The sequence below is a fragment of the Camellia sinensis genome, chromosome 2, assembly GCF_055761805.1.
Source record: "Camellia sinensis isolate YWXY chromosome 2, ASM5576180v1, whole genome shotgun sequence".
In the NCBI taxonomy this organism is placed as follows: domain Eukaryota; kingdom Viridiplantae; phylum Streptophyta; class Magnoliopsida; order Ericales; family Theaceae; genus Camellia; species Camellia sinensis.
The window spans coordinates 184,136,132-184,163,276 of NC_138962.1; the positions used below are offsets into that span (position 1 = coordinate 184,136,132).

The 27,145-nt window shown below is 35.8% G+C and overlaps 2 protein-coding genes across 4 annotated transcripts; one reads left to right on the forward strand and one right to left on the reverse strand.

The window, feature by feature from the left end:
• Positions 1 to 239: 239 nt before the first annotated feature.
• LOC114322325 (uncharacterized) lies at positions 240 to 13,754 on the forward strand. 2 transcript variants are annotated; one of them, XM_028269600.2, is made up of 2 exons: positions 240 to 479; positions 13,091 to 13,754. In XM_028269600.2, the coding sequence occupies exons 1-2, from the start codon at positions 312 to 314 to the stop codon at positions 13,484 to 13,486; spliced, it is 564 nt and encodes a 187-aa protein (XP_028125401.2). In that variant the 5' UTR covers positions 240 to 311; the 3' UTR covers positions 13,487 to 13,754. The 2 variants fall into 2 exon arrangements, with proteins under 2 accessions (XP_028125401.2, XP_082772482.1); XM_082916356.1 differs by lacking the exon at positions 240 to 479 and adding an exon at positions 9,825 to 10,480.
• Positions 13,755 to 14,534: 780 nt separating this feature from the next.
• On the reverse strand, positions 14,535 to 26,673 carry LOC114322324 (UMP-CMP kinase 3). Of its 2 annotated transcripts, none has more exons than XM_082916354.1 (10): positions 26,351 to 26,673; positions 23,368 to 23,422; positions 22,758 to 22,812; positions 18,953 to 19,070; positions 17,874 to 18,030; positions 17,635 to 17,715; positions 17,431 to 17,538; positions 17,250 to 17,321; positions 15,220 to 15,272; positions 14,535 to 14,749 (listed from the first exon to the last, which is right to left on the reverse strand). In XM_082916354.1, exons 2-9 carry the CDS (start codon positions 23,392 to 23,394, stop codon positions 15,264 to 15,266), a joined length of 627 nt encoding a protein of 208 aa, XP_082772480.1. In that variant the 5' UTR covers positions 23,395 to 23,422; positions 26,351 to 26,673; the 3' UTR covers positions 14,535 to 14,749; positions 15,220 to 15,263. The 2 variants fall into 2 exon arrangements, with proteins under 2 accessions (XP_082772480.1, XP_082772481.1); XM_082916355.1 differs by having other exon boundaries at positions 26,258 to 26,665.
• Positions 26,674 to 27,145: the final 472 nt, after the last annotated feature.

Here is a 27,145-nt window from a genome sequence, read left to right on the forward strand (position 1 = left end):
AAAAATCAAATTGATCGGATATCAGAAAACATGTGTTCGAAAAACTAAAACTAAAAATTATTTTTTAAAAGAATTTAATAAATAGTTTTCCAAACACATGCTTTCTGATATTCGATCAACTTGATTTTTTTCATGTATGATATACTGAACAAATTTTAAAATATGAACGATTCGAATTATCAAAATTAGCTTCTAAGATGGGCCAAATGGGCTTGTAAGTAGGAAATACAAAATGGAGGTCTTGATTCCACACTGGTATGGCAAAACCATTTAGCTCTCTCTCTCTCTCTTAACTCATCACAAGAACAGAGATGGCAGCCTGCATATCTTCACCACCACCATCCCTATTTCAACTCTCTTCTGACTTGTTCGGAAATCGGCAAGCCAAACCCACTTCGATTTCATGGTCTTCTTCTCTTCCTCAGCTCAATTTATCCATCAATTCACTCTCAAACCCTTCAAATCCCAAATTCAACAAGGTATGGAAAAAAACTACCCATTTCCTCATTCTCTCTCTTTATCATTCTTCTTTTACTAGGTTTGATAAATCAGTATTTATCTGGAAAACCCATTTCTATGACTTTGCAATGTCGTTAGAAATTATGTATGTGTATGCGATTCTGGAATAATATGTAAATGGTCTGATTCATTTGTGATTGATAGGAATGAGATTCATAATTTTATATTGAGTGATTGAAAAATATAAAAAATTATTATAATTTATAATTAACCAAAAATATGACCACGTGATACCTAGATCAACAAATAATTTTTCATAGGTTACCCACTAGTATGCAGCACTAGTCAAACAAGAATAAATGTTGGGAGTCTAATCTCTTTCTAATTTTTTCAAACAAATATGATGTAAATTGAAGGATCTAGAATAAATTACAAAATAATTATAGTCATACACATTAATTCTAAGCCCACAATTAAAAAGATTGTGTTACTCATATTGTGTCAGTTGTTTTTTAGAAATTTGGTATCCCTAAAAAAAATATCATTGGAGAAGGATGTTACAATTGATTTTAATGTCTAAGGTTTTTAGTTTAATGTTTTTTGAAATCTAAAATGAAAGGACCTAATTTGGGGTAGCACTAAATGTACCTGAATAATTTGGTTGGACACCTTATTCCTTTGTACAACCCAACTGAAATTTTTAATTTTTTTTCTTCTTTTGTTGAACACCTCATTTAATTCCAACTTTACCCACTTGTCACCAAAACTCTCATCAGATGGGCCAGTGGGAGTTGAGAGAGTGGTGACGATGACGATGACGAGAGGAGGGTTGGGAAATGCTGGCTAATGCTGGGAGGACTACCGGAGCTAGAGAGGGGATGCCGAAGTTAGAGTTAAGATTTGAATATTTTAATAATTTAATTGAGAAATAAAATGGTATTAAAAAAAAAAATTGAAAGTTGAGGTGTCCAACCAAAAAAATGGGGTGCATTTAGAACCACCCCCTAATTTATGCATGAGTTAAAGTTGGGGACGATTTTACCCTTACAAATGTTGGCACTAGTGTGCTTCAACGATGATGAGTGACCAAGAAAAAAAACTAGAATGTCAAAATCTATGATTGCCTTCTCTCTCTTCTCCATGTTGTCGAAAATCCCATCATCTTATTCTCTCTTTTCCCTCTTATGCAACCACAATCACAATTCCTTTCTGCATAGGTCCCAATCAACTCTGGTTTCTTGTTCTTCTGTGTCCCTCCTTTCATGTTGTGGTCACTTATTCTTGAGCAATAAAGACGACTCTAATAAGAATTATAAAATTAATCAAATTGTTCAACTACGATTCATATTTAACTTTTTAAAAACTTATTTGAGTTTGACTTGTTATATAAATATGTCAAAATTAAATACATTTTAAAATCAAGCTTACACAATTTATTATTAAGCTCGACTCATATATATTAATGATAAAATTCAATGTATTATTGATTGTTGTGTATATTACAAGATTGATTTGTGTATATTGATTACAACTCCTATATATAGAAGAGAAGGTAGCAGATTGTGGTGGTGCTGGTAGGGGGTGAAGTGGAGGTAGTAGGTAGAGTGGGTTAGGTTTAGTGGAGTTGAGTGGGTGTAGTGGGTTAGGTTTAGTGGTACATTAACAGCCCCCCTCAAACTCAAGGAGGATAGGCACTAGCCAACTTGAGTTTGGAGAGAGTCACAAAACAGAAAAATAAACTGATAAATAAAACAGGATAGGAGACACGGTATGGTCGTGTCAGACCGATGTAGCAGACAGTTTATGGGGTCATGTCGGACCGTTGTAGCAGACAGTTTACGGGGTCATGTCGGACCGTTGTAGCAGACACTGTGTGGTCGTGCCAGACCGATGTAGAAGACAGTTTACGGGGTCATGTCGGACCGTTGTAGCAGGACAGTTTATGGGGTCATGTCGGACCGTTGTAGAAGACAGTTTACGGGGTCATGTCTGACCGATGTAGCAGGACAGTTTACGGGGTCATGTCGGACCGTTGTAGAAGACAGTTTACGGGGTCATGTCGGACCGATGTAGCAGGACAGTTTACGGGGTCATGTCGGACCGTTGTAGAAGACAGTTTACGGGGTCATGTCGGACCGATGTAGCAGGATAGTTTACGGGGTCATGTCGGACCGTTGTAGCAGACAGTTTACGGGGTCATGTCGGACCGTTGTAGCAGGACAGTTTACGAGGTCATGTCGGACCGATGTAGCAGGACACTGTGTGGTCGTGTCAGACCGTTGTTGAAGACAGTTTATGGGGTCATGTCGGACCGTTGGAGCAGACAGTTTACGGGGTCATGTCGGACCGTTGTAGAGGCTTGTGGTGGTGCACCAAGGGGGCGACTTAGGGAGTGCGCCATGGGGTGACTTGAACATGATACTGTGTATAACCCCCCCTCAAACTCAAATAGGTGTGAAGATAGAAACCTATTTGAGGTTGAAACAAAGGGATTGATAAAGCTGACCGTTGTACAAGACACTGTATGAGTGTGTATATAGGCTGCCCAAAAGATATACATGGATGTAGATATCGAGCCCTCAAAAGTCGTGCCCTCAAAAGGTGTGCCCAATCTGTCAAAAGGCGTGCCATCAAAAGGCGTGCCCGATGCATCAAAAGGCGTGCCAGAAATGATGGCGAGGCACGTGAGTGCCTTGGCTGGCGTGCCCGTTTGTCTGGCGTCAAGAGGCGCGCGATGCGCGTGGCTGGCCTTGGCTATTTAAACAAGACGAAGGCAGAGGCAGAGGCTGAGGCAGAGGCGGAGACAAAAAACCTCTGAAAAAAAAACTTCGTTGTGCTGAGAGAGAGAGTCTGAAAAACTCAGTTGCCCAGACAATGGCCTCGTCGTCCTCCTCTTCCCGTGGTCTGCTGACGCTCTTTCCCGAACTGAACGAGTCAACAAGAGAGAGAACTGGTGCGGAGACCAGTGAACCTCAACCAAACACCTCCGTGTTTGCTCCGTTGAACTTTCCGATGCGGTCGGTGGAGCAAAAAATGGCGGTGCAGTCGGATGTGGAGGCCAATCAGTATACTTTGAAGGCATGTGTGGAAAGCATGACGGCGGTCACAAATTTGTCGAACCGGCTGCAGAGTAGGACAAATGAGGTGCAGCATTTAAACTCCCAGCTGGCTCTGCTCCAACGCATGTATAAGGATGCGCGAGCAGAGATAAGCGTGCTAAGGGCAGAAAACAAGGAGCTGAAGCGGAAGGCCACCGTGATGTTCCGATTTGGAGGGCCGCCATATGCTGCAGTGGAGGAGCAGGGAGTAGTGATCGTGCCCAGTGGAGTGGGAAACACGGAGGCAACACCGGCAAGGGCCGCCCTGGACGGAGGCAAGAAGAAAAGACCGGCGGCAGAGTAGAGAAGGGAAATCCCACCTGTGGATGAGGTTGTTGTGTGTGGGTTTGTTTTTGTTTTTGTTTTTGTTTTTTTTTTTTTTTTTTTTTTTTTTTTTTGTTGTAGAAAATTGTGATCGGGGTGAGCCCTGAGATGAATAAAATATGGGTTGTTGTGCAAATTGGAAATGTTTGTGTTGTGTTTTTTTTTTTTTTTTTTTTTTTTTTTTTTTTTTTTTTTTTTTTTAAGCATGGTGATGATGAATAGATAAAGATGAATAAAAATAAGAAAGGTGGGAGTGGGGAACAGGGTGAATCAAGAGCACCAAATAAGCGTGATAGTAAAAAATAAAGTTATAATAAAAAATAAAGGTTGGGCGGTGGATGATGGATTGGTTTGTTTGTTTTTTTTTTTTTTTTTTTTTTTTGGTGGGAAGAATAATAAGAATAAAAAAAAAAATAATAAGAAAAAGGTATTAATGGGAAAGCATGCGCTGGTGGGTGGAATAAAAAAAAAATGGGTGGAATAAAGAATCATAAAGTGCATGTGGGGTGGTGGGTTGGAAAGAGAGGGTTTAAAGTGTAAGAATAAAAAAAAAATAATAAGCAAAAGGCATTAATGGGAAAGCATGTGTTAATGGTGTCCCTCCCTAACCCGTGTGCATGTGTATCCGAGAGTCATGAGTCTCGTGGCATAGAGAGAGAGATTGGTTCCTTGTTGATGTCTTTATCTCCGAACCAACTCATGCGAGAGAGAGAGAGAGAGAGAGAGACCAGGTTGGGAGAGAGAACAACTCCCTCGAGAGAGAGAGCCGCTCCTCGCTTTTCCTGTGTTGTGTGCTGTGTTCTCTCCTCTGTCTCAGTGTGGTGTGTTGAATCTGGGATGTCCAGCTCTTCTTCTCCCCAAGCCGAGAAAGGGAGTGGGCTTTGTATTCGGCATGGTGTAAGGTCGAAGGCTGCATAAGGCTCTGGAGATTGACGATGGAGGTGGGGATTGGACCGGAGAGGACATTGTCGGCGACGTTGAGAACAGTGAGTCGACTCAGTCGACCGATATCGGCCGGAAGTTTGCCGGAGATTTTGTTTCCAATGACGTTGAGGATCCGGAGATGGGAGAGAGAAGTGATGCACTTCGGAATCTCGCCAGTGATGCCTTTTCAGTCGGCGACGATGAGGGTGGTGAGGCGGTCGAGAGTGCAGATGGAAGGGGAGATTGAACCAGTCATGAACCCTGTCCGGCCGGCTTTTTCGAAGATGAGGTCTTCGGACTCGCCGCGGAGGGAGACGTCGACGACCCAGCTGGGCGTAGGGTCGCAGTGAGTGAGCTTGTTGTATGTGTCTGTTAGTGTTTTTATTGATGAGAATGGAGCAAGGTGAGTTTCGAGCTAGAAAAGCCATGGAGGTTGGTTGAACTTGCAGAGAGAGAGTAGAGGTCCGGCGGGCGGTCAAGGCGAGGCTGCCGCCCGCCGGTGAAGCAGAATTACTAGCTTCTTAACCTAGCTCTGATACCATGATAAAATTCAATGTATTATTGATTGTTGTGTATATTACAAGATTGATTTGTGTATATTGATTACAACTCCTATATATAGAAGAGAAGGTAGCAGATTGTGGTGGTGCTGGTAGGGGGTGAAGTGGAGGTAGTAGGTAGAGTGGGTTAGGTTTAGTGGAGTTGAGTGGGTGTAGTGGGTTAGGTTTAGTGGTACATTAACAATTAAAATTGAAAATACTTAAATTTGACTTAATTAAAATTCGTATATAAGAAAAGTAAATAAGTGAGGTTTAGACACACTTTAAAATTTATTAAATTTAAAATCAAGCTCAAACAATCTTAGGCCATGTTTGGGAAGAGAGATTTTTAGTCAAAAAAATATTATAAATTGTTGATTATTTTCTTTATTTTTTTACATATTTTTTTATTAAAAAAAATTCAAAAATCTCTCTCTCTCTCTCTCTCTCATCACAAGAACAGAGATGGCAACCTGCATATCTTCACCACCACCATCCCTGTTTCTACTCTCTTCTGGCTTGTTCGGGAAGCGGCAAGCCAAACCCACTTCGATTAGATCAAATTGAAAATGTTAAAAAAAAAAATATATATATATATATATATTAAAAGAAGAAGAAGAAGAAGAAGTTAATACTATTAAAATTTAAAGGATTAAACTAATATAAAAATCAAATTACAAGAACTACCTAGGTAATTTATTCATCACTATCAATCTGAGAAACTGGGACTTCATGATCATGTGCATGAAAGAAGCATTAGTGTGTATTTGTTGTTGGGAATTTCCTGGAAAAAATGTTGTGTCATCCTCCGATTTCTTATAAGAAATAGGCCAATTTAACTACTTTTTCTTCAATTTTTAATGGAGTAAAATTCTGATTAATACAAGTCAAGGGAGGGTAGGGTAGAGGATGAGGGTTCACTTGACAGAGTGCCGAGCATTGTTCGTAGTACAAAATTGACTTTGATAACGCAAAATTAGGAATAAGCTAGTTCATGTTATTCTACAACATTGACTATTGATAACCCTTTTTCAATTATTGTGATAAAATATTTGTGGATGGCTCACAATTCTATACTTAAGATTTAAGTCATGATATTCTTCATTTTTATATATATAAAATAGTTCATTCAAAACATATAAAAATGTATGGAATGCCCAAAACCAGAGAAAACAATCAAATGCAGGATTTTGTAGTCTATAGATTTTTAAAATGTGCATGTTATTTTGTCCCAATGCAGGGATTAGGAATTCAATATCATTTTTTTTTTTTTTGGGGGTTGAATTAGTCCAAAATCAGAGTGAAAGTACCTCTATTATGAATGATTATATGCCTAGTTAGATTGGGGCTGGCCTCGTTTGGGAACAGATTAATTTAGTAATTTTTTGGTTATTTAGTTAAAATATGAGTTAAAAAAAATTAGTATGTTTGGGATAACTTTTTAATTTTTTACGAAAAGATGTGCAAAAAGTAGAAAGAAAAGAGAATCTTTGACTTTTTAGTATGGATTGTTGATTTTTTGGTTTTTTTAGTGACTTTTTGGCTAAAAAAGTCACTTGCCAAACGAGAGTTGTTTTGGGAAGTTGGTTAAAAATTAACTTTTTAATTTTTTTAAACTTTTTTTCTAAAAAAAACGTATAAAAAAGTAGAGAAATGATGTAATCCAAAATAGATTGAAAGCCAAAAAGTAACTTTTAGCTAACTTTTCAAAACAATGCATCACTAGTCAAACAACAATAAGCTTCGTTTGGGATGTGGGCTGACTTTTTAACTTTTTGGCTATTTTAGCTTGAAGCTAAAAAATCTCATTTGAGATAAACTCTTTGAACTTTTTGACTTTTGTGGAAAAAAAATAAAATAATTATGATTTAAATGTGACATTTTGTCTTATTGACTTTTTAACTTATTTTGTCTTTTTGTGATTATTTTAGCCAAAAAGCCTCAAACTTTTTCATGCCAAACGAAGACTAAGGCCAAGTTTGGCATCTACTAAATAATACAAAAAGTCAAAAAGTCACTATCCTATTTAAGTCACATCATCTTGTTTAAATCACATTACATTTCTAACACATCACATCAAACCCAACCCAAACCCAACCCATATAAGCCAATAAGTCAAAAAGTACACTTTTTTAGAACATCTCAAACCAACCCTAAATATTACGCTCCACATGTTTACTTGTCCAGTCTCTTTGTAGTGTTTTAGAAACTTGGCTAAAAGTTAATTTTTGACTTAGTTTGGGAAGACTAAATAAGTGCACTTTTTAACTTTTTATGAAATATGGGTTGGGTTTGAGTTGGGTTTGAAGTGATGTATTAGAGAGATGATGTGACTTAAATAGGATAGTGACTTTAATAGGATAGTGACTTTTTGACTTTTTGTCTTTTTTCAATCTTTCCAAACTAGGCCTTATTTTAAGTCACATCATCTTTCTATTTTTTTACACGTTTTTTCAAAAAAAAACTTAAAAAAAAAAATAATAAATCAATTTTTAACCAATTTACCAAAACAAGCCAAACATGGTGTGGCTTTAAGGATCTAAAACGAATCACAAAATCATTTTAGCCATACACATTATATTCCGACAATTAAAAAGATTGTTTACTCATATTGTGTCAGTTGTTTTTTTAGAAATTTGGTGTCCCTAAAAAAAATTATCCTTAGAGAAGGACATTACAATTGATTTTAATGTTTAAGGTCCTTGGTTCAATGTTTTTTTTTAATTTGAAATTAAAGTACCTAATTTTGTGCATCAAATCTACCATCGTCTTCACTTTCTCTGCCCGTGTTGGCGAAATTCCATCATTCTCAAATCTTATCTTATTTTTTTCTTTTCCCTCTTGCATAACCACAACTTCAGATTTGATCAAAAAATTTTCATAATAAAATTTTAATGCAATAAGTATAAGTATAAAAAAAATAAAAATAAAAATAAAAAATTCAACACATACCATTATTATTAAAATATCAAACTTTAAAATAATATAACTTTTGATTTAAATGCCAGTTTTTAATAAAATTATTTTTAGAATTCTCTCATCAAGATTTATCAAATAGGATCCATCTTGATTATGAAACTTTAAAAAAAAAATTATTACCATCAAAATTGATGTGAACAATAATAATAACATGTTATTCTGTTTGACAGTAACATGTTACTCTATCTCACAGTAACATCTTACTGTATTTGACTGTAACGTATTACTCTCATTCACAGTAACATTTTACTCAGACAATATTATCCACACAAAAAAAATGAAAATATTTTATTTTGTTCTTACTCAATTATGTATTTTATCCTTAGGAGGTTTATGAAGTAAAATAAATTTAGCTACTCTTTTCACCAAATAAGGATTCAATGGAAAAGTTTTGCCTAAATTTCTCTAATTACAATCTCTCTATGTATAGATCCCCATCTACTTCAATTTCGTATTCTTCTTTATCCCTCTTTTTACAGCTTATTATAAGATAAAAGCTAATAATCAGAAAGCAGAAATCAAAAACACCCATTCTTAGTTTCTAAATAATCAATTTTTCTCAACTAAATTAAGCTATTTCTGCTTAAAAAATTGTAAGCAGAAACTGTATCAAACAGTCTGGTACAGATTCCCAAATTAAAATAAGTTATAATCACCCTCTATAATTCACACTAAACACCCCCATTATTGAGCACCAACGGAAAAAAAAAAAAAAGAAAAAAAAAAACAACTCTAATAAGGATTGTAAAAGGAATCAAATTATTCAAGTATAATTCATATTCAATTTGTTAAAAACTTATTTGAATTTGACTCATTATATAAATATTTTAAAATTAAATACATTTTAAAATCAAGTTTAAACAATTATTAGTCCATTCAACTCAATTATATACACCAGTAAAATTCAACAACTTGACTAAAGTTGGTATAAAATGTAAATAAGTAATATTTAAACACACTTTTAAAAATTATTAAATTTAAAATCAAGCATAAACAATCTTAAGCTTTGTTTGGGAAAAGAGATTTTTAGTCCAAAAAAATTACTATAAATTGTCAATTGTTTTTCTTTACTTTTTTTACATGTCTTTTCATAAAAAGTTTAAAAAATGAGATTATTTTTTTAAAATCTTTGATATTAAGATTTTATAAAATAAATGACATTTATTTTCATAGTAATTGGGATTCCTCAACATTTTCAAAGAAAAAAATCGACATAGAGAAATTTCGTCCGATATAAAAATTTTAATTTTCATAAAAAAATTTCTCTGATTTCATAAAAAAAATTTAAAATTTCTTTAATATGATTATAGAAAACTTTTAATTTTTTTGTTGTTGATATAATCATAGAAAAATGTCATCAAGTGACTTTAATTAATAAAAAAATATATATTATATCTCTCCTGCCATCCAAAATTAGATAGGGTGTTTCACCAAAAATATCTATCGTTCCCAAACAATTTATTAGTGCATAAAAACTTTAGGAGGACAAAAAAAATCCTATGAGATGTATCACGCTGGTGAATCAGGATTCCTCGCATTCTCTTCTTGTATTTCTTCCATATATTTCTTACTTACAAGTTTATTGGGCCCATTTTAGGCCCAATTTGATAATCTGAACCGTTGATATTTTAAAATTTGTTCAGTATATCATACTTGTAAAAAATTAAATTGATCGGATATCAGGAAACATGTGTTCGAAAAACTCAAACTAAAAATCATTTTTTTAAAGAATTTAATAAACAGTTTTCCGAACACATGCTTTCTGATATTCGATCAACTTAATTTTTTACATGTATGATATACTGAACAAATTTTAAAATATGAACGGTTCGAATTATCAAAATTAGCTTCTAAAATGGGCCAAATGGGCTTGTAAGTAGGAAATACAAAAAGGAGATCTTGATTCCACACTGGTATGGCAAAACAATTTAGCTCTCTCTCTCTCTCTCTCTCTCTCTCTCTCTCTCTTAACTCATCACAAGAACAGAGATGGCAGCCTGCATATCTTCACCACCACCATTCCTATTTCAACTCTCTTCTGATTTGTTCGGAAATCGGCAAGCCAAACCCACTTCGATTTCATGGTCTTCTTCTCTTCCTCAGCTCAATTTATCCATCAATTCACTCTCAAACCCTTCAAACCCCAAACTCAACAAGGTATGGAAAAAAACTACCCATTTCCTCATTCTCTCTCTTTATCATTCTTCTTTTACTAGGTTTGATAAATCAGTATTTATCTGGAAAACCCATTTCTATGACTTTGCAATGTTGTTAGAAATTATGTATGCATATGCGATTCTGGAATAATTTGTAAATGGTCTGAATCAGTGTGTAATAGAAATCCCATTACTTCATTTGGAACAGAACCTAAAATGTAATTCAAAATAGATTATACAAACCCAATTTGGAAATTCATATTATAAAGTGTTTCTTATCTGTGTGTAAGTCATTGGACTGTAATTTAATTGTTTTTGACAGACATTGGATTGCAAAAATATTTTCAATAATGGGTTCATATTTAAATATAATGATTCTATTGTATAATATGGCACTAGTTTGTTTAACCAATCTTAATCATTAATATTTACACATTGTGATATTGATCTAAGTTTGGCATTACGAGTCACAGCAAAATAGTGAGATAAATATAAAAAAGGAACAATTACAATTCAGTGTGGGTTTTTAAAAATAATTTCAGATCAGTGGTAAACTTTATGAACATTAATAATTAAACTCTTAAACTTTTCCATGAATTTGTAATTATTTTGTGAAAACACCACTGAATTGTAATTTTCTCTATAAAAAAATTTATAAGTGGCAGCAGTATCTCGGTACTATTTATGTGTTTTGGTACATTTGGTGCAGAATGAGGGACTGATAAGAGTTGTGTTTGAGAATTATCGAAATGTTCTGAATCTAGCACTTGCCTATCTTATTTGAATTCAAAATTGTGCTTGTTGGAAACCAGAATGAATTGGTTATGAATCATTAACTCATTCAAGCAGACATGATGAATTTGACTGGTTTTGAATAGAACTTGTATCTAATTCAATTAAGGCACATCCAGAGATAAAATAAATATGATATTAAATGCTTGATGCTTTTATGGAACCATGTTTTAGATCAGATTTAGTTGTAATGCTTAATGCATTGAAGTAAAACCATTCTCTCTTTGATGTTTGGAATGAGATAAATGGCATGTAGTCTATCTTCTAAACTAGTAATGGAGGATTCTAAGAATGATCTGTTTCATGACCTTTGCCCTCATTCTTCGGTGGGTCATAAACTTTTTTCCGCATATATTCCTTTTCTTTTTCACCAAAAGCCAATAAGTGAATGATCAAACCTGGATATTTGTAGGGATGCATGTGCAATCAAAATTGAGCCTCTTGAAGATAAATAGTCAAACCTAGAAAATATTAACATCTCAAATTTATTGACATAGTGGGAAAAATCATTTTTTTTTTGGAGGAAGAGCTTATAAGAATGTTCCCTTTGAGGTCTGCATTCTCTAATCAATAATTTATTTATGTTGGCTTTCTTTTACCAGTTACATTAAAATCATTTCATTCAATTTTCTGTATGAAACAATCAATAATTCCTTGTGTTTCTTCTTCGTAAAAACTTAAAAATAGCCTTGTTTTAGGTTTTAAAGAATTATATACTTGAAGTTACACTTGAGCTTCCCTTTTGCCTTCAAATTGTGCTTTTGCCTTGGCAAAATGTTTGCTTCTTTGAAGTTACACTTGAATTTCATTTCAGTTGGGCCACTACAGGTGAGGTCTTGTTTTTCATGCAACTTTTTTAATTGACCATATACATGATTTCCATTTAAATTGCACAAGATTCCTACTTTTTCCCTCTTAAATTCTTGCCGCTGAGCAAGGAGCAGCCACCATTTTTAAGATATCACTACCACATTTATGAAAACCTCCAACGAAATTGCGTAGATGGTCTGCGCATGATGTTCAATCAAATTGCTATATTCTAATGGCAATTAGAAGCCAGTACTCTTCCTGAAAATTACTTTGACTGTGTTCCTTGTCCCATCCCTCGTTCTTGTGGTCAACTCTAAGAAGCACAGACACTTCAGCAGAGGAAATGTGTTGTGCCCGACATTTCTTCACCATGTCTTGATTTAAAAATGAAATTCATAATATCAGACACTTAATCGACACTTTACAGACATTTAGGCAGCACTTCTTGAACCCTCCGAACACGTCTTATGTGATAATGTTCTTCATAATAACAATATTACGCATTCTTCAGTACACAACTTATGCACTCTTAATATGTTTTGAAACTTGTATAAGTATTACAATATTCTATAATTATTTTGCATTCTTCCGTATGTAATTATTACATGAATGATATTTTAATGTTCAAATTATGAAATAAATAACTTTTTAAATGTAATTATTATGTTACACATTTTTCATTATCTTTGAATAAATTATTCATATATGTAACATATAATAACCTTGCAAAAATATATAATTTTAACATGTCCCAAGCATGTTTTGCATTTTTTAAAAACTTGCATGTCGGCATGTCTGTATCGGTGTTGCGTGTCACAGTTAACATACACTAGATTGTTCAATTTTGTGCTTACACCCATTTTCTGAATAATTAGACATCAATTTTTAAGCAGACTCGTGGTCTCAACATAGCGAACCAAACTTTCAATCACGAATGGTTTGTCAATCGATGTTTGTTTCAGTCAAGATAGTTTCAATTCAATCAAGTAAGAAAAATTTTATGTTGCAGGAATTTATTGTTCAAGCAGCCTGGACACGAAGGTCTCGAGGTGAAGCTGCAAAAAGACCTAACCGGAAATCATGGAAACAGAGGACAGATATGTATATGAGACCATTTCTACTAAACGTTTTCTTTTCAAAGCGATTCATCCATGCCAAAGTGATGCATCGGGGAACCAGCAAAGTGATATCAGTTGCAACTACAAATGCCAAGGATCTCAGGAACACATTGCCTTCGCTCACTGATGTCAATGCCTGCAGAGTTGTAGGGAAGCTGATTGCTGAGCGATCGAAGGAAGCCGATGTATTTGCAATGGCTTATGAGCCAAAGAAGAATGAGAGAATTGAAGGGAAACTTGGAATTGTTATTGATACCATTAAGGAGAATGGCATTATATTTGTTTAAATTTTTCTTTAGTTTTTGGTCTTTTCCTGTTAATTGCTTCATCTTTTTTCCTTGGCAAGGTATTACTTTCTTTATTATTCTAGCTTAAGTGTTGTAGATGTATGTGTGTGAGAGAGGGAGAGAGAGATGCTCGTGCCTTCTTAATTTTCTCTTTGTGAATTGATGGTTTAGATTTTGTCTGTTCAATATTAGGTTTGTGAGTGGATAGACAAATTTAAATCTTATAATTTTTAGAAAGTGTCCATGTGACACAATTTAAAAGCTCCAACTAGACTATCCATTTTATACTCAAACAGGAGAGAAGTCAAACTCTTTCTCTGTCCTCTTTGGCCTTTTATATCTTGTAGATATACAGTCTTGTTCAATTGGTACATACTGTAAAAATGCTAGGAACTTGCTTCTTCCACTCTTGTTTCCAAGAGATTGACCTTTTGTATTTGTGACATAGCTAGGGTAAAAAGGTCCCAGCTGGCAATGCTATTCTTGTGAAATTGGTTTTATAGCCCCTCAAATATTTGTCCGTTAGCATTAGGGTTAATTGCACTTAACACCCTTGCATTTCATATAATTTATAATTTGGGTTACGGAGAAATTGTGTATTGCATGATGGCAAGAATACCATAGATGTGCCGATCCTTCTGCATTATGAGGGATTGAAGAAGCAAATTTTTATATCAAGATCTGCTTAGGGATGAAAATTAGATCACACAGATGTTAGTATATTAAATTTGTTCGGTCCTCGTGTTTTAAAAAACTCTTGGCAATTATTGATGCATGTAAAAATCTCGATACGAAAATCTCAACACATAATCCAACGATGCATGTATATTAAAATAAGAGGACAGAAATTTAAAACAAAAAATCTCACGCATCCTCCAAAGTATATAAACCTGTTTTCAACTCGTAAAAAGAAATTTTACAAATTCTCTTTCAGATGCTTGCATTGGAATAACTACAGAGATCTCTAAGTTTGGAAGTTTTGTGCACCTGGCATTATTTAACTCATATCCTCACAGCCAGAGAGAGAGAGAGAGAGAGAGAGAGAGCATTATATAACTACTAATTTCAATTATTGTCTTCTTATTAAAAATGTAATTGCAATAACAAGATTTAAAGAGGAAAATACCTCAACACATTAACTATAACCTTTTGTTTAACCACACAATAATAATAGTGATAATAAACTTCATCTATGGTATAACAACATGAGACCACAAATGGTGCATGTTGTACAATAATATGCAGCCAAAAAAATATAACCACCTGAGGGGGGGAAAAAGAAAGAAATTAGGTTGGAAGCAATGAAGATTTATAAATACAACAAAAGGAAAATCTTGAAAATAAAAGGGCCCTTCATAATCCATAACAGTACAGCCTCTAAGGAATTTCTAAATATTAAAAATGATGAAGCTTTTTTTGAATTATGGTTTACAAATAATCCAAGAGGGTCTTCAAACTGCCATTGGAGCAATTTTGATAAAGTATTTTAAAATCTTAATCATTTCATAAACAACTGTTGAAATCAAGCATTTGTTTGTTGCCACTAGCTAGTGAAGTTTCACAGCTATAGTAAAATGTTTGGAAATGTAACTGAAACATATGCATTTTGAATGAAATCAAGAAAAGCTAGTACTTCTGTTCAAAATTTCAATAATAATAATCCTCACAAGTGCAAGAGAAATTACTTCCAAACAATTAACCTAATTCACAGAGGTATTGATCAATTTGTTTACCTCAAATTAGATCTGGTTCAATATCTTGGGTAGAGTTGCAACAACTAGGCAGTCTGCAAAACACACCAACAAAGCATGTTGTATAAGATTTAGTGTAATATTTTTAGGCAGATGTTGAAATGGCTGATCAATCATTTGAGCATGAATCTACAAGAATTTATTCCTGACATAATTATTGAAGTTAACAATCATGGCATGCCTACAAAGAAATATCTAGTCATTTCCTGATATACAAGAAAGAAATGAAGTCCTTGTTAATATAATGCAAACTATAAGAAGCTCAATGAAAATTAAATTTAAATACGTGGAAATATTTGAAGTTGGCATGCTTTCTTTCAAGGAAGATGTTAATCTGGATCAGTTTCCCATACGTTTCTAGTGTTTTGTAGGGTAGGGGCATTTTGGTAATTTGAAATATTTCAAGACACTGGTTGTACTCGAGTCATCATATGGTTTAAATCACGTAAAAGAGTTTTTGTGTATGGGTCTTATTTAGGTTTAGACAGGTTTCTGAAGTGGAAGAGTCTTTAGTTTCTAAGTAGAAAGTCAAAATCCTATTCGGAGTAGGAGCTCTCTAATGTTTCCAAAACCTGTGGATGAGTTTCAGAGAACTTGACGAAGCTTTTGAAGCTCACATGTGAATTATGTGATGCAATTCTAGCCCCATGTATGATGCCTTCGAAAATCTAGATGTGATGCCTAGTTTTTTTAATTCTCTTTATTTTTATGCATTTTTAGCCTCTGAAACCACAAAACCATATCTGTATATTAACCCCTGTTCAACACACATCGTCAATTAATCAACCCTGGATTGCAAAAGATCACAAAACCAGCAAGATGGTTGTTCACCGATACCACTCGTAGTGCCTATTAAGTCCCTAAAACCTCATATTTTTATTCTCATATCCTTGGCATTTGCTACCCCATATAAATCCTTTAAAAAATCCTAATTTTTTACTAGCCATTCAGCCACAAAACCCAATGAAAACCAGCAACCCAAAAACCTACTTTTCAGCTGCTATACATCCAAGTTGGGTTCACTAAAAGTGTATCCGCACTCGATCACACATCAAATAGGCTCCTGCTAACTGAAAATCAGCATATGCAGCAGATGAAATTCCTGCAAGTGCCAATTCCAATATGGAGAAAGCCTGGTGCTACTTGACCAAAGAATTCTTTACACCTCAAATGAAGGTTTTGTCGAGATAATAGTGATCCCGCTTGATATGATTGCTAGTGCAACCAAACCAAACCAAATTAAGTCTTGTGTCCCAATCAAGTGGATTGGTTAAGAGGGTGACCCAGTGCATGAGGCTCCCTCTAAAACGACTGGAGAGGGCAAAATGTATATACATCCTTACCCCCATTTCTGGAGAGGTTGTTTTTGTGACTCAAAACCTAGGCCACCAGGGATGTTAAAATTACGGTTGGGCCAAGCCGCTCTTTTCCATTTCTGGTGCAAATATTTAAAAAGATCATGAAATTGTAAAATGCAGTAATAATAGTTTACTTTGAATTACTTCAATATCAATCTAACTACCTTAAATCTAGAAGTGTCGCAGGTTATTTTAAATTTCCTAATCTCCCAAACATAACATAAGTTCATTGTCGAATTCTACTAAATTCATCCTCTAACAGTTTTGAATTACTTCAAGTCCCAATTATTGGCTGCAGTTGATAATCCTTCATATCCTTTATTTTTCACCATGTTAACAGTGGTGGAGGACACTGACTAAAGCATGTTTTCTTGTTATAAGCCCATAACGACAATGCCAAAGCACGATCGATAATATAAGACTAGTTCTAAAAAATGCAAAAACATTTTACTAATACTCCGTTGCTGAATACACAACATTAAGCATTTAACTCCAAAATTAATTTATAGAAGCATATGTAGCTATCTATTATCAGGAAAATAAACCCCTTATCCTATATCATTGAGGCACCCCTTGCCCAGATTTTATTCTCCATAGAAACCAACAGGCTCTAAACTGATTAAAACTCCATGGAATGTTACAATGGTGCTTTACCTTCTCATGCGATGGGATGAAAACTGCTTTCACAGCTTCAAAAACCTCTTCAACAGGCTTTACTGCATCAATCTGACAATGGAAGCAAAATCAGTGATTTCAATAAAAGGCAATAACACTGTCAGAAAGGAGCACAAAAAATCATTAATGGTAATTTATTTATTTTTTAAAAAAATATTACCTTTCTGACCTTCCCCTTAGAGTCATAATACTGAATCACGGGGAGACTAGATTCCATGTAAACATTAAACCGCTTCCTTATTGTATCAATGTTATCATCTTCTCTTCCCTTCAATTTTCCAGGAAAGAAGATTAAAACCAAAATGGTAAAAGAAACAGAAATAACATAAGAAACCTTCCGGCAAGAATCAATTATTTGTCTAACCTGGTTCCGACCCAAAAGGCGCTTCTCCATCTCTTCTTCTGAGCAATCAAAAAAGAGTACAAACTCTGGCACAATTCCGGTCTACATAAAATCAGAGTATGGCAATTAGCACAACATATTCTGGAGTAGAATTTTGAATGATACAAGTAACAATGGACGGGCTATTCTTAACTGGCTATCCCAGTCCATAAGTTTGAATTTGCAACTATTTTGAATAAGATGTTGTACTAGGGACTTACAACAGACTCAAATGCGGCACGGTTTTCCTCATTACGAGGAAAGCCATCAATCAGAAATTTGTCATTAGCATTTTCCTGCATTGCTCGTTGAAGAAGCTTAATTGTTACCTCTGAAGGTACAATTTTTCCTTCCTTAATCATGTTCTGAATCATGGTCCTATAAAATGTTAGAGAACCGAGTTTTAAGAATCAAGTGGTGGCATAAAAGAACTAAAATTTATTTAACTATTACAACCCTATAGTCCCAAACACTAGAAGAAAGAATGAGATTTGGGTCAGTAGATCAAACAAAAATGAATTAAATAACTTGTCCAATATGGGATGTGTACTTGGTCAGAAGTCAACCAAAAAGAAAGACACTAACCCATTGGCACATGTAATCAGTGGACAAGCCTTATAGGAACATACTGTAACAAAGGTATGGTTTTAAATAACGGTATCGGGATATGTAACAGCATTGGTGACAGTGTCATATATCAGCCGATATCAAAGAGTAACAGACAGTATCTGCCGATATATCAATGAATAACAGTATCGGAAAGCCAAAAACCCGTCATGTAACGGCCAATACAATACGTAGCGGACGATATTTAAAGCCCTGAACAAAGGTCCATTTGTTACAAAATGAATAATGCAACTTTCCTGCAAATAGGAACTAATACTAGTACCTTCAGCATGAATTCTGTCAGTTATTTACATTAAAATAAGTAGAAACAATTTGCAATGTATTTAAATTAAAAATCAAATTTCATCTTAAAAAGGGTAGGATAAAATGACCAAATAAGAACAATCTAAGCTAATTTTTCACAAAACCCTTTTTTTTTTTCTTTTTTTTTTTTACAAAAACTTGCGTAAAGGCATAAATGGATGAAAGAAAAAAAGACAACCTCGAAGAAAAATGGCACATCCAACTTAAAGGCCTCAAGTTGCCCCCTTTTTTCTTTTTTTTTTTGATAAATAAAAGGTAACAATGGGACATGAAATGTAAACCAAAAGAGAAAAGGCAAATAACACTAAAGATAGAAGCTTGGAAGGCCATTAAGCATCCCTAGCCAAGTAATCCTTTTAAAGAGACTTACCCATTTTCAGAACCAGATTTTATTTCTGCTCGGAGAAGATCACCAGCACTCAGATGGGTGTACCCAAAGTGTTCTACAATATTTGCACACTGAGTGCCCTTTCCACTGCCCGGGCCACCTGTTCAATTTATTAAGGGTGGGGGCAAAGAATCAGCAAATAAACTCAGAAGTCAAAAATGCCACTAAATCCTCAAGAAAAGAAAACAGACGAGGAAAGAACACCCTAACAAAAAGGCTTGCTAGGGAGAGAGAAAGGGGGGAAGAAAAAGTAACGCTATTCAAACAAAAATTATCCCATGTGATGTGGCTCATTGTGGTTTCATAATGTCAAAATAAAAGACCCAGACCCATTCAATTGGACTCAAATTTTTTAAAAACAAAACCACCACATCATTTTTGGATCAAAATTGTACATGACCTCCGGAAAGGTGTCCATGCTACATAGGCGGTGTTTGGGAACAAATTTTTTAGGTTTTTTTTTGTTTTTTTTCACTAAAAGACAAATTGGTTACAAAACCAAAAAAAACACATTCAAACAAAATATCACATCAAACCCCATAATCATTTCACTTTTTCTCTCACAAACATTGTAAGATAAATTGATAGAGAGAGATACAGACAGAATGAATTATGTATATTGATTTATGTATTGAATGTGTTTTTTGATTGATCTATTGTATGTACATTATATAGGAGATGTAGATGTGAAGTGGAGGTGGAGTGGTGGAGTAGGTGAAGTGGAGTGTGTAGTGGAGTAGGTGAAGTGGAGGTGGAGTGGTGTAGTGGGTTAGGTTAGTGGAGTAGGTTTAGGTGTACCTTAACAGCCCCCCTCAAACTCAAGGAGGATAGGAACTAACCAACTTGAGTTTGAAGAGAGTAACAAAACAGGAAAGTAAACTGATAAATAAAATAAAACAGGATAGGAGACACGGTATGGTCGTGTCAGACCGATGTAGCAGACAGTTTATAGGATCATGTCGGACCGTTGTAGCAGACACTGTGTGGTCGTGTCAGACCGATGTAGAAGACAGTTTATGGGGTCATGTCGGACCGATGTAGAAGACAGTTTACGAGGTCATGTCGGACCGTTGTAGCAGACACTGTGTGGTCGTGTCAGACCGATGTAGAAGACAGTTTACGGGGTCATGTCGGACCGATGTTGAAGCTGACCGGAATCAATGTCGGGACAGTTTACGGGGTCATGCCGGACCGTTGTAGAAGCTGACTGGAATCAATGTCGGGACAGTTTATGGGGTCATGTCGGACCGTTGTAGAAGCTGACCGGAATCAATGTCGGGACAGTTTACGGGGTCATGCCGGACCGTTGTAGAAGCTTGTGGTGGTGCACCAAGGGGGCGACTTAGGGAGTGCGCCATGGGGTGGCTTAGGTGGTTCCCATGGTGTGTAACCATGCTCACCATGATACATGATATATGTATAACCCCCCCCTCAAACTCAAATAGGTGTGAAGATAGAAACCTATTTGAGGTTGAAACAAAGGGATTGATAAAAGTTGACCGTTGTAGAAGACACTGGATGAGTGTGTATATAGGCTGCCCAAAAGATATTTGTGTGTGTGTGTAAAATTGTAATCGGGGTTGATCCCGGAGATGAATAAAATATGAGTTGTTGTGCAAATTTGTAAATTGTTGTGGGTTTTTTTTTTTTTTTTTTTTTTTTTTTTGGAACCGGGGTTGATCCCCGGCATGAAGAAAGGACAAGTTTGTGGAATGGTGGTGGTGTTATTTTGTGTTGTTGTTTTGTTTAATAAAACAAAATAAAATAAAATAAAACAATGGAGAAAGAAAATAGATAAAAAATATTTGTGGATGGGTCATATGAAAAAATCGCGCATTTTTTTTTTTTTTTTTTGTTATAAAAAATATATATATATATATTCTATATACTCGAGTGGGATGAAAGATGGGTTGTATGAAAAGATGGGAACAAGCCCATGTGGGTTAGGGAATGACGATGATAATGTTTTGTGGGTGGTGGAAAAAGTAAAGTGAGAGAGAAAATCTGTTTCCCGGATGTGAGAGAGAGAGAGAGAGAGTGAAAGAGAGATGGTCATAACCCGCGTGAATCTGTGATGAGAGAGAGCATCGAAAAATGTGAGTGGGTTGTGTGTGTATTAAGCTCTGTGTGTATGCTCAGCTTCCCCTTGCAAAATGCAACCCGAGAGAGAGAGAAGAGAGAGAGTGTGGGTTGATTCGGAGATGAAAGTGGAAATATGAGAGAGATAGAGATAGATTCGGAGATGAGGCTGAGAGAGAGAGCTCTCCTCCTGGATAACAGCACAAAGCTCCTTGATAATAGACTAGAGAGAGATAGATGTGCGTGGTGGTTCGTCCTGCGGCACCACTAGAGAGAGATAAATTGTGGCGTTGTGGCTGTATAACACCTTTAGCAGTGAAAAATGAAGAAGAAAAGGAGGTTGTCTACCACCACCATAGCTGCTGTGTATATGGGGCTACTATCGTTGATCGGTTGAAGAACGGTTGTCCACCCTGTGTGCTGATGTTGAGGTGCATGGCAAGGTGCTTGTGGGGCGGGACATCACGGTCCAAGTGTATGAAGAAATGTGACTACAGCAGTGACGGCGGGTACCTGAGGCTAGCGGATTGCAAGAAATGGAGGGTGGTTGGAGGAATTGGACCTGCCACCGTCGCTGGGCGATGATGATGGAAGAAGGGTAGCTTCCGAAGCTACCGTTGCCGACTCGGGTGACGCTGATGGGTGGGTCTGTGAATTGATTGAGTGATGATCATGGTAGTGTGTTTCAATGAATTGGTTGAGATCCGGCGGGCGGTCAAGGCAAGGTTGCCGCCCGCCGGAAGGCGAAGAACACCAAGATCTTTAACCTATAGCTCTGATACCATGTAAGATAAATTGATAGAGAGAGATACAGACAGAATGAATTATGTATATTGATTTATGTATTGAATGTGTTTTTTGATTGATCTATTGTATGTACATTATATAGGAGATGTAGATGTGAAGTGGAGGTGGAGTGGTGGAGTAGGTGAAGTGGAGTGTGTAGTGGAGTAGGTGAAGTGGAGGTGGAGTGGCGTAGTGGGTTAGGTTTAGTGGAGTAGGTTTAGGTGTACATTAACAAACATCACATCCAATCACAAAAAAACCCAACTATCTTCCCAAACACAATAAAAAACTTCTCCAACAATATCCTACAACTAAAAAAACCTACAAAAAAACGCACTTCCCAAACACCCACATACTCATTGATCAGAGAAAAAAATTCCATAATACATCATCATGGAACTGTTACTTGAAACGAACCAAGTTCAAATTATTTGTTCTTCATTATAATTAAACATTTTTTTTCTGACTATATGTTTGTAGAAGTTCCAACTACGAATGTTCATGGAAACAACAAATACAACCTAGCCAGATTATCTTTACAGCTTACTTAAAAAAGGCAAAAGGTTAGTAAACCACTAGAAAGTTCTACTTCCAATCCAAATTATATACTTATCACAGATTTTTTAAGCTTTCAATTAAAAAAAATTGAAAAATTAACTGCTGCATGCCATCTAAATAACTTAAATATATGGAATAAACAATTTTTTGAGTTTTCAATTAATATGATGTATTACAGATTAAGCTTCGACAATTAAGAATAGCAGTAACTGGACAAGTTAACTTGTGGAGATCAACTAATATGGTGTAGTACAGATTAAGCTTCAACAATTAGGAATGGCAGCAACAGTTCAGGCAAAGATTCTATAAACCATGCTTAGTTGTAGAAGAATTAAAGATTAGTAACAGAAACCAATGCACTCACCCAATACAAAAACAACTGTAAGCTTCTTTTTGCTAAGTGAGCTTCCATTTACTTCCTGCAGTCAGGTATATTTGTCAGATTCTAACTCAGGATCAAATATGTGTGCAATCTGATCACACTTATCCGCAAAAAGAAGAAAAAAAATGGTGTGTGCATCTACACACGTGTATTAGTGTTTAGAATCACTTGTAAGAAAAGCATCCATAGCTAGTGGGATGGTCTAGACGAATTTGGTGGCCAAGATCAGTGATATTCTATTGCCTTTTAGATAGAGAAATATTAACACCACATATTTTAATGTTAGCTTACGGCTTGATCAGCGGTATAACTTCTTTAACAACTTTATGAAAGTATTACACACGCTGGTAGAGCTAATATAGTCTGGTTCATTGACCGTGGCCAAGAATACTGCGAACATCACACTTCATGTTCTATGACAAGGACAGAAGTAAAGTACTCAATATGCTTTGATATTCAGGTCTTGATCAAAGTTTGAAGCACATGTTTATAATTTAGCTGCATAACATACTGTCAGCTTGTGTTGAAACAAATTTTCCAAAGAACTTACTAGACATTAATGTGAAAAAGGGAGAAAAGGGGGGCAAAATACCTTTGCAGTGTCAACGGCAGTCCCCATGAGTGCCAACTAAATTGTAAAATATATTCTGTGACAACAACCAAGCATTAAGATTAAATGCGATAAATGAAAGATCAGACATTCATTTAGGGACTAATTGATGCACTTTTGAAGTTTGTTTTGTGTTTTTATGGAAAGTAGCAACAAACAAAAAAGTCATGCTATATCTTTGGAGTACAAGAACATCTCAAAAAGAAACTGTTGTCCAACATAAACAGATGTCAAAATCATTGAAAAGCTTCACGTGAGCCAAAGAATGGAACCAGGCCTTTGATACGATTGCAATACAAAGTTTCATCCTGGTCATAGATGCAAAGTCTAAACATTGTTTCTTTTGGATGGTCCACATTGTGATGATGTAGGGGAATATCAACACATCAACCTTGCGAACAAGGTTGATTTAAGGGGGGCTATACATGCAATTTAATATGTATAAATATTTTTAATAGGTAGTTAGGCGATATTTGATAACCCAATTCAGTACTTAAAACTGAATGTATTAACTCAAAATAAATTAAGTCCATTTGATAGCCATAATAATTCATATCATTTAAAATTTTAGTACACCTCTTAAATATGGGCTAAAATTTTAAGATACAAACTTTTCGCTTAATGGTGAATGTTGAATGTTGGATTTTCTACTGCTTGTGTTTATGCCATCGTTAAGGTGTATCACCACCACCATTGTCACTCTATTACCACCACCATCACTGTTGCCACCACCACAACCACCACCCCTCCACCTTCACCGCTAATATCATTACTACAACCGCCACCACATAATCACCTCAACCTAACATTACCACAATCACCATACAACCACCACCCCAACAGCTACCATTAACATGCAACCACCACCACCCAACATCATTTTTGTCGCCACACCACCACTCAACTACCACTATCCACAACATTACCACCACCACCTTCACACCATCATCACCCCCCATACCACCAATGTCACCAACACCATGCCCACTTTACAACCCCACAACCACCTCCACTCCAATATCATCGCCAACATCATCACGCCATTATTATTGTCATCACCATCACTCCAATATCATCGTTGCCACCACCACTAACAGTTGCTATAACACCACCATCGCCTGACACTACTATCCAAGGTTTTAAAAAGCGGCCGCAACCGTTACGTAACGCCGTTACGTAACGGTTTTTGTGGTTACCGCCACCCGTTATGGCCGCTTTTGCAGTGTGATTGAGATTCACAGGTGTGTCGGCCGTAGCGGCTGCCGTAGCAGTCGTAATGGTGCCATAATAGTCGTAACGGCCTGTTATGCACTGTTACGTAACGGTTTTTTGTATAATATAAAGTCATTAATTATTAAAATAAAATGTAAAAAACTCAGTTTATAGTGATTTAAAAATATGAAATATATTAGATTATATTTAAAAATTTACAAAAATTGATTAATATTTATTTTAAACTCAATATATATGATCATGGGAAAAAAATATGCGTATCAGTAAATTTTTTTCAAATTGTGCGAAAAATAAAAAAATTCACGGTTCTGGTTACCGCAACCGTTACGCTACAACCTTTACACCCCGCAACCGCAACCGTGCCACCGCCACCGTTACGGCGACCGCAACCGCTTTTCAGAACCTTTCTACTATCACTCCATTACTAGCGTCCACTTCACCAACCCACCACCACCACCACCACCTTGACCACCCAAAGCACAATCACGACCATTCACCGTCACAGCGCAACCATTGCCACCCAACACCACAATATAAAAAGTGAAAGAAAAAGAAAAATATATAATTATCAAATTTCAAACATCATTTTCAGGATATCAAACAACTTGATTAAATTCAAGACATGCGTTTTTGTACATACCAACAACATTTCATATTAAAAAATCCAACATTCAATTTTCAATACTTTTTTCTATTCCAATTTTATCAAATAGCGCCTAGTAATGTGTGGGATTTGAGAAATTATCTCATAAGTCCGATCTATAGGGCACATGGTGTGCTTGCTCAGGCAAGGTGGTCTCATGACATACCCCTAAAATTAGGCGAGTGCACGACCATGTGGTGTGTTAAACCTACCAAATAACTTCTCATGGTATTGTGGGTGTTGTAATGTAAAAGTGGAAATGTGCATTGTGTGTTGATGATTGAATCTTCCAAAACCCAAAAAACAAGCCAAATAAACAAATTAGATCCTAAATACACCCCATGTATGTAAATGTTCCATTGTTTTGTGGAATAGACGGGGAATCTCTAAATCTAACTTGGATTCTCTTAGGAGAATTACGAGGCAATAGTCCCCTCAAGTAGGCCATTTTATTCACAAATCAAAATTGCTTCTAAAAAGAAAAACCCAACTTACCATATTCCAAAGTAATATATATAGCATTGAACATGAAAGATGATAGTAGTATTACCAAATAACTGAAGAAGAATTAAAATATGGTCATTGACACTCTTTAAAAAACTACTGACGATAACAAATGGGCATGATTTCACAAGGCCACAGGAACACAATGAACTCTTATCAAACCACATGTTAGGACCACCAAAACAAAATATAGAGATCAACTGTTAATATATTGGATTAGAAAACGGACAGTCCATATATCCAAGACAATATAGAGATCAAAATTTCAGAGATATATGATATACAAAGATGTCAAACTCGAAAAGAAAAGAAGTCCAATTCGCAAATGATTGTATAAAAGCCAATAAATCATCAAAATTGCACGAGATCTGATTCAGGAAAAACCAGAAAATGAAATTCAACAGAGATCAATGTAATAACTATCAGATCAAAGCGAATTAAAGAACATTTTAATAAGCACTAGCTTGAAATTGAAAAAAAAAATTGAAGTACCTGAGGCTAATGTGAGGGAACAGAGAATACAAAAGAGATTGTCAACAGATCAGAGACAATTACAGATTAGTGAGAAGAAGATCTGAGGCTCACCTTGAAAAGAGGAAGCTTGTTCGAATGTGAATCAGAGAGGGAGAGAATGGGAGGGAAATCAGATCTGAGCAAAGAGACAAAGTGGGGAGAGGAGGGTCGTGGTGTGCCTCATTTATAAGCAGGTTTTTTTTTTTTTTTTTGGTTTTTGGTTTCTCTCTCTAGGAAGGAAGGAATGAGCGTTGGCGATCGATCGGTAGGGGGAAAGGAAAGGAGAGCGAACGAGGAGTTGGCGTAATCCTAACGGCTAAGCCCTTCATCTTCATGACATTAATTTCTGCCATTATATTAATATCTGTTTTTAGAGAGGGTTGATAAATGTTCTTATTTTTTTACTTAGAACTTTTATTTTTATTTTAGAGGGTTGGACCTCACTCTCTTTCATTTTTTTTAATTTTAATTTTGTCGAAAGATAAAATTTTATTTATACCCTCATCTCTAACTCTAGTTTCCAAAATCATAACCTTAATTTCATTACTTTTGGCTTTACTCCCAACACCGGTCATCAAACCACTGCCATCATTGTAGTTAGGGCTGTGCAGCGGATCCACCGACCTGCCACACCCGACCAACCCGACCCGACCAGCAACGGATGGATGCATGCCACGTGGCGGGCAAGTGCGGGCCTAGTTTTTTACATTTTTTGGGTTCGGGTCGGGTGGCGGGTAATCCACCATTTTAGTCAGCATACCCAACCCGACCACCATTGGTTATTTATTTATTTATTTTTGGCTGATATGTGCCTCATTTTCCCCCTTTTTCCTTTCTGTTTCTGATATGCATAACTCATTTTGTCCT